Below are 17351 nucleotides of genomic sequence, written 5' to 3'. Positions count from 1 at the left end.
GAATTGTGTCAGTCAATGCAGAACTTTTTTAGAAAAGAAAAAAAAAGTTTTACAATAAGTGCTAGAATTTTTTTGTTGGGAAGTGACCTGAAATTAAATCTTGTGATTTTGTAGAAATGGGACATTTTTAAATTTGTGTTCAGACTGTTTTCCCTAAAGAAAAACAAAACATTGTGGAAATATCGGTTGAGGCATAGACCAGATACTCAACAGCATTCCCAGAACAAAGATCTGATTGTTGCAGTTAAAATGATTTGTCCTTTTACTCTTAACCTTAAAAGGCCTTATTTGAAATGAATTACCATCCTTTAAAAGCTAATTTGGTGTTACATTAAAACATTTTCTTCCACATCATTAGAACTTGTGACCGATGTTTGCCAGCAGCTGGAGAACCTGTGACAAACACGAGAAGTCTCCAGGCTGAGGAAGATCAGGGGAAATGTACCGTGTATGAACAGAGGCTGTGCAGCAGCTGACGAGAGCTCTGGGTGTTGGAGTTGATAGGAGTGGCATGACGCTGAGGGCCAGTGAGTCAGAGTCAAAGATAAGGACCCGGATCATGAGTGACCCTGGTGCTTCTTGGCCTCTGGCTCCTTGCATTGAGGCACCTGCTGTTTAGCCTTTGTTGTTGATAGTTAATGACACACAACCACCTCTCCACTCTTCATCAATATCAGCCTCATGATTCTGAGTCTTTCAGACATTTTTCCTCATTCTGGTGGCAGCTTCTTGTCCGTGACCAGGGAGTGGAACCTTTAGCTTTATCTGCATTTGGAAAAAGGCTCTGTGACTCACCCGCTCACACAAACACACATTTTATTGGGCTGACTCACTGAGCAGAGGCCATTCACATTCATGCAACGGAGTCAAATTGGTATACCAGTGCATGTCAGTTGGTGTGACTGTGTTTGCATACACATTAACCTTTATTTGCATTAAGGTAGTTTTGTGCAGAGGGCTGATGACACATCGCATACAAAGCTTTATCTCAGTCATGGAGAAAAACAGCATTTGCTTTTGGTTTTTATAAATTTTATCATTAAATTGCTTGCGTGACTACTTCTCTCTTCATCTCCCCGTATGAGCAGTTTTGCTGCAGAGAAAACAATATGAACATGTAATATGTATGTTTCAGTGTAAAGGCCAGAGGCAAAAAAGTGTTTGTCATGCATGACATGGGTAGCTGAAAAATACATCTGAGTGACTCATAGGAACCTTCAGCCTCCAGTCTGTTGGGCAACACATAGGAACACGCACTCACACGCAACAAACCCTTATCACGGGAGACATTTTGTTAAAGCAGGCAAAGTACAGGTATAGTGAACAGAGCCCTGGGTCTGGCTCACCTAAACTGGGTTCAGCAGTTGACTCGTTCAGTGCCTTTTCAACGAGGACTAGTCAAAATGGCCCATTTGTTTCATGAAGTGTCATTTACATATAATCAGCAAGCTCACTGTGACAAATCTACTGTATAGCTAGATACAGTGTGGAGCAAAATGTTTGCACCACTTGCATGACTGTGGTGGAAAAGATGAGTCACTTTCAACTGCAGGCGTCACATAACCACTGTCACATCCACTGATTCACACGGAGAACAATCTCTAAAATAGCAATCAACCTCTCAGCTGGCATTTTAATGTAAAATGGCCGAGGCAGCAATGTGTCCTTAGAACAGAAAAGCAATTTAAATGCAGCGTAAAACATCAAAAATGCATTTCTTTATTCAACACAAGCAACTGGTGGGGTTAATGAAACATACAGGTAATTCCAGTACTACTAAACATATAAAGCACATTTATGCATGATAAAAAAATATAGGTAAGACAACATGATCTTTGACAGAGTGTCACGCAACTACAGGGCACTACAACACTGCTCGGAGCACCTGTGTCAGGTGATTTTGGCAGACATCTTTCTTTTAGAAAAGTATAAAACCATTGTGATATCCCTTTTGTTTCCCACAGAAAGACTAATTTCTATCATCTGTGTCTTCGTCCTCGTCATCCTCCTCCTCTTCCGATTCATCTTCATCCTCTTCATCGTCCTCTTCCTCCTCCTCTCGTCTCGTCAGCCGACTGGAAGCTCTTTGTTGCTGTGACAACAAATAAACAGTCACTGTGCAATTAAAAGTAGTCATTAAGCACAACTGCAGTGTCCTTCCACTGCTATCTCAGCGTGAAGGATTGAAGGTAGGAATAGAGTCCAGGTTCTGGTGTGGATCCACCCTGAGATCTACATCTAAGATGTGCTCTCGATGGCTTGGCTGTGTTTCTTGCTGACGCTTCTTGGTCATCAATGAAACAGAGAACTGGTACTCAATTGATTTTATCTGGCTTTAAAAAAAGAATGAATGAACTTATAAACAAGATACTACTTTTCAGTATTTGGAGTGAGTGAAAATAAATGTGTCATATGGTATGTGAATAATCCAGAAGAGGCTTTTGACATGGTCATTGTGATGTTTCATTTTGTTCTGTGGTGAATAAACAGCTAACATCTGGATTTTGTCTACAATGGGGACGATTTAATTGGCATGTAGTCCCGGGTCAAATGACACTGCAGTCAACACCAACATGTATTGCTCATGGCTCTGGCTCCTATTGGCACAGACGCGAACACAGAACTCAGGTGAATGAGTGTTCCCTGGGTCGTGGGAGCAACTAAATAACAGAAACTTTGGTCGTCATATCCTGGATGGTGCAACAACAGCAAGGCGGTGAGGTGCGAGACCCTGTTGTCTCTAGTATTTGTGATGTAAAATGTGACGCACTAGGAAAAAACAAAACAAAAACAATAAGGCCATTTGTCTACTTGCAGTAGTAAGAGGTCCAACCAGCTTTTTTTCCCCAGCTTGCTTGCTTGCTGGGGAACACGTATGCGCGGAGGGAATGTGTCTGTTGTTCCTCTCTAGCTGTATACATGAATTCAAGTGTGTGCTCGTTCCTTTTTCTTCTTCAGTCATGGCCGTTTGCTTTAGATAAAATCAAATGTTACCAGTTTGATCTCAAGTTGGGATGCACATTCCGGTAACAGGAATGAACTAGAATCTGCATTTCCTAGCAACATTTTTAGGTACAAAACACAGAATTTGATACTGATCTTATCATGAGACATGATGAATCAGCTGACTGGGCATTCCAGGATATGATATCTGAAATATGCTATGAGGACGCTGGGGTAAAATACACACACAGGGGGAATACATGGTGTTACACGCAGTGACACCAGGGGAAATTCAAACTGAGAGATGATAGTGGTGATGTCACACACAAACTCTGGCACAACTGATAAGGCTGTTATTGAGTGCCAGTCCCCAGCGGTATGAGGAAGAAAACAAGGCTGAAAAAAGGGAAGCGGGGAATTTTTCATGTCATCATGGTGATGAAACTGATCCAACTGTCAAATTGGAAACTAATCAGCTACTTGCCCATACAGAAACTTCATCAAAGAGGGATCTTCTGGGGAAAGGTTTTGTAACTGAGGTTGGAATGAACTTCCTAAATCTTACCTGTAAGGTTCCTGATGTACTGAGGAAGGAGCCGGTCCTATCGAGGGAGGTTTTGGAATTAGCTCGCACTATGTCTAAGCGTGACTGGTAATCAGGGGGGTGCAGGGAACTCCTGAACACCTGCCAAAGACAGTAGGAGGCGCTATACTTTTCCATAGAGACAAAGGAAAATGTGACCTCATACATAATCACCAAAGTGTATTAGTGCAGCGCAGGAATGAGTCTTAAATTTGGAGGCCAGTTAGCATTGTTGAACGTCTGCTTCCCTCGTCTAAAAGCCAGTGGGATTTTTATAATTGTATTTTTAATTTAATACCTAAAATAAGGTCTGAGTTTAACAAAAGCTGAAGATATTTTAAGCATAAAATACCACAGTAAAGACCATACTTGTGAATTTTGAAGCATTCATGTGCCAACTAGAAATACTGTGCTGTCTTTGTATACCTCCACAATCACGTCTGTCATTGTCACCTTGACCTTTGAACACCAAAGTCTTTTCAGTTCATCATTGAGTCATGAAGGACATTTAAAGTAAGCCCCCCCAGGCATTCTAGAGACATCCCGATTACCAGTCTATGCCTGTTGCTGGTGCGGCAGCATAAAAATGGAGATTGCTAACAATCAGCTTAAATGACTGCAGAAGTTGTCATAGAAATTAAACCCACCCACCCCCCAACGACAGAAGACGCTCGAAGCTAACTGTTGCGATGTTTAATTCATACATCTGTGGTGTAGTTTCTTCATATCACAGTGTTAGCTTTGTACTTCTAACAATTACATTTATTGTTTTATGTGGGGGAAAAAAAATCTCATAGTTTTGTTTGCCACAGAGCTCGTTTTCTGCAATGATCAGAAATCTAATGTAAAAGGCATTGGCTTTTAGTTGAGGGAACCCTTGGTGATGCTAACATCCAGGTCAGCTTACAAAAAAAAAACCCAATCTGTGCAGCAACTCCATATGTTCATTAAATATTAAGTGTGAGAAACTATAAGGACCATCTAAAGTGGCCATTTGGGTGATGAAATCAAAGATTCTTTAAAAAAAATGATAGGTGCTTTTTATTATTGTTGTATGAAAATTAGAGTTTGATAAGTAAAACAAAGATTAGATGCACGAATACCTGGAATATCCAGCCAATCAATAACTCGGCTGGCCATGTGTTTTGGTCCAACATAAACAGCCCTGCTCAGGAGGTTTGACTCTGACCACACGACAAATTCCCCTTTTAACCACACCAAAAGTTTTCACTGATGAGAAAATAAATTATACAGGGGTTCTCGATCTGGATTATCTTTGTGCCTGTCATTGTGCCTTTTCCAGATGATTCAATCTCCCATGCTCTGTACTATGAGTCACTGAAAAACAGCCTTGTCTGGGTGAGGAGTTTCGCTTCAATATGAATGGAGGGGAGATGAATCAGTGCAAAAAACACACAGATGAGATGACAAAGGGGGAAAGGAGGTAGCAAGAGGGCATCTGCAGGAAGAACATTGCTCATCAGGTTTCATTGATCCTTTGTTTCATCTCTTAAAATAGTAACTAACCTCATTCCAAATAGTAAACAGAAGAAAGTAGCTAGCATGAGTCTGAATTGTGCAATAGGGACCGTGAGTTAGAGGGTGTGGACTATATATGAACAACAATTTCAGAATGACATGGAGTAACCTGGAGCCAAGCCTACCTCCAGGTCTTCCTCCTCATCCACATTCTGGATACTCTGGTAGGCCAAGGTGTACACCTCTAAGGCCTTGGCATGGAACGACATCTCCACTGTTACAAACTCACCAAAGATCTTCTATCAGGGGAAGAGCAAAGGTGATATTTCAGAATTGTCACATAACGACTTGGGAAAACATTTTAAGCTTTGACATGACAAAAAAAAAAGAAGGAAAAAAATTCAGACATTGCCGTCTGGTTTCACTTCATTGTCACCTACCATTTCGACATATCCACAAGTAAAATCGCACAAGAGCACACAAGTGGCCGCAGAGAGAAAGAAAAAATTTAATTTGTGGCCACAAAATGTAACTAAAAAAAAAAAAACTCCAGAGAGGGAAAAAGTGTTATCTCCTGGCCACAAATTAATTAAATTAAGGGAACAAGTACTATCTTGTTGGGTTTGGGTGAGGGGGAAAAAATATATGATGGTTTCAATATATGTTGTTTTTCTTGATGCCCCCTAAAACAATCTCTCTTGCCACTCAAGGGTTCTGTAGCTGTTATGTAGGGGCTGAGAGAAATCATGGTGCAGTGGACCTTGATATCACGGATCTTCTGCTTCTCAAACTCGTCTATGGTCTCCTCCAGTTGTCTGGTGGTCCGTGTGGCGTCCATGGTGGCTCTCTGGAGCTCACTCTCAGCCTGAGGGGCAATAGAAATGAATATACAACACACTACGAAAGGTTAAGTTTGTCGAGACAGTCTTCGGTGAGTCATGATTCTGCACAGACAAGCTACAACAGTAGTCTGTCAGTTTGATTAATTAGAAAATTAATACTTCATTAAAAATCAAAGTTTGTTTTTGTTGGTAATATTCCAAGTTAAGTGTCACTGATGTGAGGTAACTGACACATCCACACTGCAGAGCTGCTGTTGTGTCAAACAGCCAGCGCCACCTTTTGGCAAAAGTTCACCTGATGTAGAAATACTAAACTGGTCCTCCCGAAGTCAAGTTAAGAAATAGCTTCCTGTACTTCATACAATAAAAACAGTTCAATACACTTACACATATTTATGGATCTCATTTAACAACAATATAAACCCAGTGGGGGCGTGTGTGTGAGTTGTGCCGAAAAAAAAAAGTAGGAGCTGGTTATCACTTCATCTCTGACACAGATGAACAGAATGCAAGCATTGATTGGTCAGAATAGTTTGACGTACTGGGAGAGGAAGTAATTATAAAATATCATTCATCTTTGTGGCCGTACATCACCGGTGATGAGATACTTTCACAGAGAACACACCTGAGACTGAAGGAACGGTCAAGGAAGCACCATAAATATGTTAGCCTGCTGTCCTTTTCCATTCCCTCTCTTCATAGCGACAACTGAAAATTCCACATGTAAAAGTTTCTTTCTTTTTTTTTTTTTTGTACTGAAAGTCATTTGGACTATTTGACATCATAGAATTGGAGAATAAAAGCAAAACAAGGCAAGGATACAATGATTTGCCTGTCTGAGGGGTTCCTCTGTCTGGTCCTCTCCAACTGAGCCATCTGTTTGGCCTCTCTGTCTCTGGCGCTCTGAGTCGTCTTTAGATCCTCCTGCATTGATGTACATTACAGCACAGTAATAACATGAGAATGATGGTCAATGAAGTAGAAACTTACCGTTTGTTGTAAATATTGCTGATCATAACCTTACTAGCGTTTGCTCTGGATCAGTATTTCTCACCAGTAGAGTACACTTTATTGTCCTAGAGGGGAACTTGGTCTTGGGCACAATGAAAGGGCAATTGCCAGTACACCAAAATTCCAAAAAAACAAATTCACAGGCTCTCATGCAGACTCGTGTCAAAACAATTATTTTTGGTAGGGTCTTGCTCAGGCGAATTCAGAATTGAATGTCCGAAGAAGGTGAATATTATAAAAAGTTATCCAATGCAGGTGTAACAACACAGCAGTTAGAAACTTATTTTTATAAGAAAAAATAAAAAGCTTTTAATCCAAATTTCAACAAGAGGAGGAACTGAGAAATAACTGGTGGCAGTAGTAGAATGAAATATTAAACTAATACTGCCCCCAGGTGGCCATTCAGTGACAACACTGACGGAAATTTTGCCATGCCTCTTCATTTTGAAGTTGTAGGGGGGAAAAAAATCCTTACGTACAAGGAAGACATGCAGATGTACATTTCCTCATCTGTAGCATGCGTCCTCTCCTTTTAGCTGATTAAGTAGCCGTAAACAGATCAAGTTGACTGCTTCCATTGCTGTGTTAGCCATGTTGCATTTACTTTTTGCTTATTCACAGATTATTTTGTTATTAATGGCATTTTGGAGAATACAAGACAGCATGTAACCCGCTGTGAATGCTCGTGGGTTTAGCGCCATCTCCTGAGGGCTGAGTCTCAGGAGTCAGGATAACTGTGAGCTTAAGGGGCAGTTTATTGATCATGTCCATTACTTCTTACCCTTTTACGTTTCACCACAGCTCCATAGCTTTTTAACGGCTCTATGACTTTAGCCTCTAGTCTTTCAACCTGTAAGAGAGAGGAAAAAAAAAAAATTCAAGGCCAGATTCTGCCCAAAACATCCATTGTCTTTCAGTCAATGGGTCTGTGAATCCTGGTCCTGCCCCAAACAGCAGGTGGTATGTGGGTCTCACCTCAGCTTGGCGGTAGTCTTGAATCTTGGCCAGGTGATCAGCAAACTGCTTCATGCCCCTCTTCAGGTTTGGCGTTTCCGTGTCAGCATACACATTGATCTCCCGGACCAGGACGTCTGCCTTGTCTCGTAGCCTGGCGGTTTTACGTACGTAGGCAGCAAACATTTGACACATCTCTCCAAAATGTTTCTCCACGTTGGTGATGTTTTCCTGGATCTTTCTGGTCTGGCCGTCCCTAAGAAGTGTGAAAGAAAACAACAACAGTTAAACTGTGTGTGTTGGTGACATATAAGTTTCATATTTTCAAGAAGTAATTCCATTACATCATGAATTCTGACATTGTATCCCAGCGTCTTTCACGAAATCTGACATTTCATCGTCGTTTCATTGACAATTATAGCAAGTTTTGAGTGATGTTGGCATGAAAAGGTTAATTCTTTAGGGGACCTGTTGCGTGCCTGACAAATAAACATAATTTGGGGAAAATAACATGATGATTAAGCTCCACTATGTATGCCTTGTCATTTTTACTGACACAGCTTTCACGACAGACTCGCTTCTATTAAAATTAGCAGAACACTACGTTAGCTCTTCACGGCTAACTACGCTAAAGCTAACGCTACTCTCCGCTCCATCGTTGACTTACCGTGAAACCAACAAGTTTGAGCGTTCAATAACGTGTTTCTCACCTCGCTCTCGCATCTGGTGTGCGGCTCATCCTTACTGAAAGGCAGTAACTGAAGTAAATTCGGCGTACAGGAAGGTTTCGCGGCACAGACCCTAGCTTATCATTTCCAGGCTAGCACGCCACTCCACCGTTTCCATGGAGTCTCCCAGCCTTTCCTCTCGGGAAGGGCATTATGGGAAATTGTGTTGATTGCTTCTTTGTGACGACACCGCCTCAGCTGTGTTTGTCTTATATGATTGAATCATGTACTCGTGGGGCCTTAATTGAATCTATAAGCTTTTGTTCTTTCTTTACATCAATTCCTTGATATTGTTCAGGGATGATTGCTGAATGAAATTTAAGACGGAGCAATTCCTTTGTTTTAGAAGAGATTAAATTTTTATGCATTGTCCCGGTTCAAAATAGACAAGCAATAAAAAAAAAAACATAACAAAAACCACCAACATGTAATGGAAAAAGCAAAGGCATGAAAACAAATCTGCTTTCAGTCTTTGGATGTTCCTTTTTTAAAAAAAAAAACTTAAAAATTTTTTTTGAGCTGTTTATAATAAATCATTTGAACAATTATTTGAATTGAAATTTGTAAAAAGAGAGAATAAATCGGTATTTGACTGATGGAGCAGGCAAGAAATCAATTATTCAGTTATTGAGACATGACCTGCACTGTAAGCATTTAATGAGATGTCAGCTGCTGCTTAAGCAAAGTTGGTAATGGTTGGTCTCATCTACAATATTTTGTTCTTTAAAAGCTGATCATATCCAGTAACAATGTTTTGGGCGGTATTTAAGGTACAATAAATTCATAATTAAGTGTGTCAGTCATGAACACAATATGATTAGGTCATTTGATAGTCCTTATATGTTATAATACTGTTAAAGGAAAATTACAGCCTCTGTCAGATAATCTAAATATTTGCCTGTTTTCTGTCAATAAGAAATGCAAATATGAAAATAAAGGGCCACAAATGGTCCTTTTCCAAAAGATTCGAGCTGTTTTTGAACGAATGCCAAGAACAGACTGTGTGATCACTGAAATGAATGGAGGCCTCATTGTAATTCCCTCCTCTGTGTTTGGGAATGCATGAATGTCACCAGCTGCCACATCTGCTCCGGTGTGGAGAACGTCCAAAAACCTTAATTATCATGCTTAATCATCCATGGGATTGAAGGAGGGGAGATCCCACTGTAACAGATTGGCTGTGTAAAACACGGTCATTGCATTGATCTGTGTGCCTGGAATCCCAAGTGGATCTGGTTTTAATCTCTCCCGCGCAGCTGATACGGCTGGTACAACCTTCATATATATTTTGGTTAAAAGCCTCTCATATAAACTTCCTCTTTAATTGATAATTACACCTTGATTTATTAAAACGCTGTATTGAAAATTCCAAGTTGGCAAGTAATTTGGGTATTTAGTCAGGCACAAAGAGCCTCTCCTGGTTTTGTCATTGTCAGGGAAAATGAAACATCCAGCAACTTTGAATTTAAAGATTTTCACGATTCTGCTGTCATATCTCATGAGTTAAAAGTACTCACTTTTTCATGTATATGTTTGTGAGTTTCAAAACGAATGTGTAACCTACACTCCCCCCCCCCCAAATTTTTAAGAACGTATTTAGATTGAGAAAAAGAAGGAAAAAAGACAGATAATAAAGGGGGTGTGTTGCAAGTACAAATGATTCATCATTTGTGAGCTATAAAGCATTGAACTGTGCACTGACTACCACTTCAACATAGAAGATGGAGAGTACACACACACACACACACACACACACACACACACACACAGGTGTATGTGTGCATATATGTTGATGTATGTATTTGTATATACAAATTTATGTATTTGTAATACATTTGTATATACAAATGTATTACAAATACTTAAATCAACATATATGCACACATACACCTACATACAGTACATATCGACCCACTCTGTTACTGATTTGGAGTCACCAGGTCACATAATCTACCTCGAAAGCTTTTGAAAAAAGAAAATAGAATTTGTGCTGTATATGAAAAAAAAAAACCGCTCAAATATTCATATGAAATTAAAGCTATAATACAACTGAGCAAAAAAAGAGGTCTGTGCTTTATTTGCACTCTTATTTGCACTCTTGTGCTAATATCAATTTCAGAGTTGGAGCTTCTAGGTTATATAATTTGGGAGTTATTGAAAAAAGAAATCACTGAATTTTTGCTTTATATGAAAAAAAAATTATGCATTGAAATATTCTTATAAAGCAGGCAAAAAATGTTCTCAACAGGGTCATGTCATATATTTCCAGACTAGTACCAATACCTGGTGCTGAGTTGGAGTACCCGAGCCACAAACACACAATAAAGAATACATTGAGTTTTTGCTGTATCATAAAAATTACATGACATTTAAATATTCATGTGAAATGTGAGTCGAGATGAATCCAATAAAAACAGGTGTGTCCTGCATCTTTGTTCTATAACTAATATCTGACACCAAATGTTGATGAGGGGGAAAGAGCACGTGTACACCGTGTACAGTACACGTACATACACAGGTGCCCACGGCTCAGGTTGTTGCATGTGATTGCACAGTCCGACCACATGGTGGCGATCTGCATCCATTCATAGCTGACTCGGCTGCATCGAGGAATTTGCGTGGCTACAGGTGGACTGAAGGAATCTTTACACATCCACATTTCTGACTGGCATCTCTCTTCTCTACGTTCATCATCAAATGTTTACATTATTCAGGACTCCCTGGCAGTGACCCAGGACTCCATTCAGACTCCTTACTACAAATTCACCAGGCTTGTCTATGCCATGTCCTGCTGCATCTCTTTGTTGAAAGATGCCCTGGGCTGTTGAGTTATTTGCCTTGGCTGCCGGTAAATATATTCAGGAGGAGTGTTAGCTTTTTTTATACAGAGCATCTGACTTCCTTAAAGAACAGATGGTGTTGTTTCCAAACCACCAATTAGCAAAGAGAGGGTAGTTCTCTCTCTCTCTCTCTCTCTCTCTCTCTCTCTCTCTCTCTCTCTCTCTCTTTCTACCCCCCCCCCCCACCTGTCCTCCTCTTCCTCCATGCCCTCCATCTTCAGCTAAATGCACTTCTTTTTCTCGGCTCAACTTTCCCCCTCTGCCCTCTACGCCACAGTGCGGTGCGACACTGGAGAGATGTCTGGCCTACTGAACAGATTGGGAGTGACATATGTCAGACATGGGGGGACTTAGTGGGGCAGCCAAGTGTGTGTCCCACAGCGTGTGTGTGTGTGTGTGTGTTGTCTCCTCCCTTCATATTCTCCCTTTCAGGTATGAGCCCTGGTGTGAGGACCCCATACTCTCCGCCCCCACACAGGCAGCTTTAGATTCCCCATTAATAACAAGAAAGAGTCTGTGGGAGGTGTGTGTGTGCGTGTGTGTTCAGGGACGTGGAGGATTATGAACAGTGGGATATCTTGTTTGCCACTTGATGCATAAAATGAAATTATAAGCCAAGAGTCAACATCTCATACCGATTTTGGCCAGCCTCACTCTCCTTCCTCCAACTGATTTGTGACACTTTGCTCTCCTCTAGAAATCTCTTGTGGGAAATATAGCCAGCTTCTCCCTGCGCTTAAATTCAGTCCTCAGTTTTATTTAATCAGTCGCTAGATTAAGAATTGATTACTCAGATGCAATTAAAATGTACTCTTGAGACATTTAAAAAAGAAAGAAAGAACATCTGAAATTAAATTGTTGGTTGTGTTCAGCAATCTTAAATCCCACTTAACTTTTATTACAGCAGAACTTCCTCCCTCCCTTCTGTCATTTAAAAGTTTCCAGTCTCCCCAAATTATGCATTAGGCCTGCAACTTCAAATTAGACAGACAAAATGTACACTCTCATCCTTAAATGAGAAAACTTTTCTTTTTATCTATTTTATAAAGTTCAACATTTAACTGTGTGGACAAGAAGAACATGATAATAATATGTATGAGTGTATGACTTAAGAAAACTTTATATGATAACTTCTTTGCGAGCTCTGCTGGTATTTTCCAGAATTACCTGTCTGAATCCCTATTAGTATCTGCTGAAATGGGTTTTAATTAATGCTCAGAAAGGATGTTTAATATGAAAACTGTATGATGTTTCAAATATGCTTTTTCCTGCTGGAACCATTTTTCTAAATCCAATGAAGCTTTATAATAGCTGACCATACCTTTTCCATAGATGGACTTCTATGAGGGGGCGACACAATGCAGTGGTCAGCGCTGTCGCCTCACAGCAAGAAGGTTCTGGGTTCGAGTCCCGGCTCCAGCACAGGATCTTTCTGTGTGAGTCTCCATGTTCTCCCTGTTCCTGTGTGGGTTCTCTCTGGTACTCCAGCTTCCTCCCACAGTCCAAAGACATCAAGAGGGGACGAGACTGATTGATACTCTAAATTGACCGTAGGTGTGACTGTGAGTGTGAATGGTTGTGTGTCTCTATGTGTTGGCCCTGTGATGGAGTGGTGACCTGTCCAGGGTGAACCCCGCCTCTCGCCCGAAAGCTGCTGGGTTAGGCTCCAGCCCCCCGTGACCCTTAACAGCATAAGCGGAAGAAAATGGATGGATGTGTTTGGATTATTTTCTCACAATCTTAAATATCTCTTATATACCTTGATAAACCTTCTTCATATTTTTTTCTATCACTCCCCAAACAATGGCACTTGTATGAGAACGGAACTGATCTGAAATCTTCGCTGCTAAGCGAGGAGTAGTGGTTGAATGATAATGTGAGGACGCTACATTCAACAGATACAACTGCCCACGTCTGGTTCTAACATGAAATTCAGTGATATTCCCCTTTAACTTCAGCAACCTTGAGCAAACGACCTCCCTGTGTAGTTAAGAGGGTGCTTGAAGGGCAAGCCAACGCAGACACGGTCCAGTGCTTTTATTGACCCATTGAAAAACCTCCTAGTGTCTCTAGGGGCTTGGAGCTCAGGTTAGGGTCTTTGTTGTCTGTGTTCATTAGTGTCTACTTCACCATCTCTCTCTCTCTCTCTCTCTCTCTCTCTCTCTCTCTCTCTCTCTCTCTCTCTCTCTCTCTCTCTCTCTCTCTCTCTCTCTCTCTCTCTCTCTCTCTCTCTCTCTCTCTCTCTCTCTCTCTCTCTCTCTCTCTCTCTCTCTCTCTCTCTCTCTCTCTCTCTCTCTCTCTCTCTCTCTCTCTCTCTCTCTCTCTCTCCCCCTCTCCATATCTGTCTTACTCACTCCAACACCTCCTTTTCTGACTCCCTTCCTCTCCCTCGCTCTCGCCACTGCTCTTTTCCTCTGAGGAGTTGGAGAAGAAAATGTCACCAGATCAAATTAGTGGGAGCCTCCAACTCTGCCTGTCTGCCTCTGTCTGTCTATTTCACCGAGCGATAGCGTCACTCATGGAAGTTTCTTGAAGTTTATTTGTGTTCAAACTTTATTTTCCCCAGGTATGATGCTCTATGACTCATCTAAAAAAGTTTTTTAGTGGCTGTAAAGGAAACTTCGCCATAATTTCAGCCCTGGGGATTCTGATGCTTTATTTATTTATTTTTTTTAAAGGAACCAACATGCTTTACAAGTAGTTCAACACCCCTTTTGTTCACTTTGCACTTTCCAAAACATGAAGATATTTGGTAGATATTTAGCTTACAGTAGCTTAGCATAAAGACTGAACCAGCTAACAAGGCTGTCTAAACAAACAAGCAAAATAATAGCAACAAAAAAAAAACAAAAAAAACCAAAACACCAACTCTCCGAAAGCTACTACAGCCAATTGTTGCTGTATTTCTTGTTTCATAAAATCGATGACGATGCTAGGCGGGGTTAGCTGTTCTGTCTGTCATAATGCAAAGCCAACGCTAACATCTCATCGCTCATCTTCCTGAGAGACATGACAAAGTGTTGCAGTGTGATCCTATAACTGCAAAACTGAAATTCATTGCCAAACACTACAAGTGTCATTATTTCCCTTAAAAATTGTCAACAAATTCACATCACATTCATTATCTCTGAAAGAGAATGCTCCCCCTTCTGCATTCTGAAAAGGCCTTGATCTCACGCCCAGTACCTTTTGCAGTGTCACCGCCACCACATAACTTATTCATAGCACATTTCATATTCATAGCCTTCTTTACTTCACTGAGATGCGTTGACCATAGAGTAGTGATTTCGCTCTCAGTCTGGTGTTATTTACTTTAATGCATTTTAGGAGAGTGGGAGAGAGTCGTGCCAGACGTCCGTCTTTGCAAACAGACGATTTTAATGCATTTTAACCTTGGTGGCAGTAAAAGGCTTCGCCATTATTCCTCTTACATCATACAGTGTCTATCAGAGTCTATTGGGAGGGGGTTCTGGAGCACTTCCAGGGCTCCTCAAATACCGAGCGCAAAAGGCCACTAATTGAAAATGTCCTCAGACTGTTGAAAGAGAAGGGCAGGCTTGCAGAGTTAAATATGGTTGGAGGCAAAATATCATGTACGTGGGTGTCTTCATGTATAGCTAGTGTATGTTTTAGAAAGCGAGCGAGAGAGGGAAGTAGGAATGAAAGGAACACACACTAGTCCATTTCCATAGTGCTCCCTCACAGGCAGATGAAAGTGGCCACTGTCCTTCTTCCATCAATATGCAAATGGGAATTGGCCCTTGAGTGCGGGAGCAGTTCCCTCAAGTGCATTCATTAGCCATCGTTAGCATAATTGATTCCCAGTCCTGCCATAAAACTGGTCACTCCCTGTGCTTCTCGCTCTGGGGGATCCTCTGGGGAGCTCATGGGCTAACTTCAATCATAAATCATTAAATGACACTACTAGCCAATGGACTGCGCCAAGGCCCCAGAGACATTGGAGCAACAGTAATTCTGTCAGTGACGTCTAAATCATCGATGTGACATATAAAGGTGCCTACAGGCTGACACATCCTACACCCCACCTCTCTATCCCCATTTCTTAACTAGGGGTGATAAAATTGTATGTATCCAATAATTAAGCAATGGGCAGCTTAACACAGAGACGCGCAAGAGATGCAGCTTTTGGATTCATGCCAGAAATGATCATTAAGTCATTTTATGTGATATTTTATGAAATCTTGCACATTACCTTTAAAGATTATGACTTGCATATTAGTCTTTTCAGATTTGACTTTGGTTCACGTTATTCAAACTGGCCATCAAAGAAATTTGAATTTGTGCAGAAACGGAAATCCTGCCAACCTACAAGCTAAAATACATTAGTTATTAGCCTGTAGATATAATAATCTAGCTAGCAACTAGCAAAAATGGCCAGTCAATGGGTGCCAAACCCTGTTTTCTGTCCCCAGTACCATGGTAACAGCACAGCTGGCTTGAATTTATTCAAGTTGGAGAAAGTTTTGATGTTAGAATATGACACACTATGGATACTTTTCAGTGTTTCAAGCCTGTTTTTCTCGGAAATAAATCACAGGGAGTTAGACAGGGAGTTCGACTGTAATCTCAAAACTGTTTCTGTTTATTTCAACCAATCCTTGAATGTGAATGTACTTGTGTGCAGGATCAGACAGAAAACTTCTGTGAGGCGTACTACATAAGTTACTTTGGCAATAAAATAAACATCAGAACTAGTTATTGCAGAAGTCATGATAGCTATTAGCTTCAGCTGTATTCATTTCTCCAGCATTACCATTCAGAGCAGGTGCATAGTTTATTAAGTCTCCTATTTCATCTGGGTAAAGGATATATTTCATTCTCACAACCCAACCTTCTCAACATCTGTCTATCCATCCATCCTTCACCTTCACAGTCCAATTAAAATCACGTGCAGTGACGGCTCCTAGCACCTCAGAGAAACAGAGGGAGTTAGAGGAACACAAAGATAGTGGCATGCTCATGATGTATTGCCACCTTGCAAAATAAAACATATTCATAAAGAATATTCATTACCTCCACCAGCCATCCCCCAGATGGCCAGAAAATTGACTTTGTGTTGAGATGTGGATTCAGGCATGCATATTAATGAGGGACAGATGTAAACGCATATTCATATTCTTTGGCTTCTCTTTTTTTTCTGACAGACAAAATGATAATGCATCCACTTAGGATGGGGGGTGGGGGCTGCATGCAGGAAGCAATTCACTTCTAATGTGCTGCTGGATCATTGGCTGTTGTCAGACTGGAAGTGTGTGTTTGTGTCAAGTGTGTGTTTCTGTAGAGTTGCCCCATCTCCATGTTAAGTGCCTTCTCTCTCTCTCTCTCTCTTTCTCTCTCACTCTCCCTCTCTCTCCCTCTTTCACAGACAGACAGTTTCTCTCTCTTTTCTATGTTTTACACACTGCAATATTTCATCGTCAGGGGTAAGGATCATGTCAATAAAAGGAGGAACAGTCTTCTAAACAATATCTATATAGATACATCTATATACAGGTATATATATGTGTGTGTGTGTGTGTGTGTGTGTATATATATATATATATATATATATATATATATATCTATCTCAGATAGATGAAGATATATAGATCACCGCTGTCACGCCCCCCCCACCCTCCACACACACACACACACACACACACACTCTTACCATTCTCTTCTAATGCTTCCACAAGAGGACAGTAGCGCTCTTTCAGCCTTTGAGGCCAAGCCAGTTCAACTTGGGTGGCTACCAGACTTGAATAAAAACATGTAAATTATGATGAAGTTTCAGACTATCAGGAAAAAACAAGCTAATTATAAACAAGTAGATGTTGGATGTAGCAGATCTGTATCAATGTGTGAGCTATTAGCCAGCGGCATAAATATCACTACTCTTATTCCTTTGATTATCAGTTTTATATCAAATTTTGCTCAATGGAGGAATGTGTTGATGCCAAATCAAATCTAT

At 40.8% G+C, this 17351-nt stretch overlaps 2 protein-coding genes across 5 annotated transcripts in view; one reads left to right on the top strand and one right to left on the bottom strand.

The window, feature by feature from the left end:
- The window catches only part of triqk (triple QxxK/R motif containing), a 169989-nt gene that overhangs the window by 62397 nt on the left and 90241 nt on the right, over positions 1-17351 (top strand). The gene's annotated exons all lie outside the window — the stretch shown is intronic.
- Positions 1697-8685, bottom strand: cibar1 (CBY1 interacting BAR domain containing 1). Its single transcript, XM_086192966.1, has 9 exons — positions 8523-8685; positions 7834-8068; positions 7640-7708; positions 6670-6771; positions 6473-6478; positions 5766-5870; positions 5191-5304; positions 3509-3628; positions 1697-2092 (listed from the first exon to the last, which is right to left on the bottom strand). The coding sequence occupies exons 1-9, from the start codon at positions 8549-8551 to the stop codon at positions 1970-1972; spliced, it is 903 nt and encodes a 300-aa protein (XP_086049092.1). The 5' UTR covers positions 8552-8685; the 3' UTR covers positions 1697-1969.

The sequence above is a fragment of the Aulostomus chinensis genome, chromosome 22, assembly GCF_037954235.1.
Source record: "Aulostomus chinensis isolate RoL2024-O1b breed Wild chromosome 22, RoL_Achi_v1.0, whole genome shotgun sequence".
NCBI classification, from domain to species: domain Eukaryota; kingdom Metazoa; phylum Chordata; class Actinopteri; order Syngnathiformes; family Aulostomidae; genus Aulostomus; species Aulostomus chinensis.
This window is presented reverse-complemented; position numbering and strand designations above follow the sequence as displayed.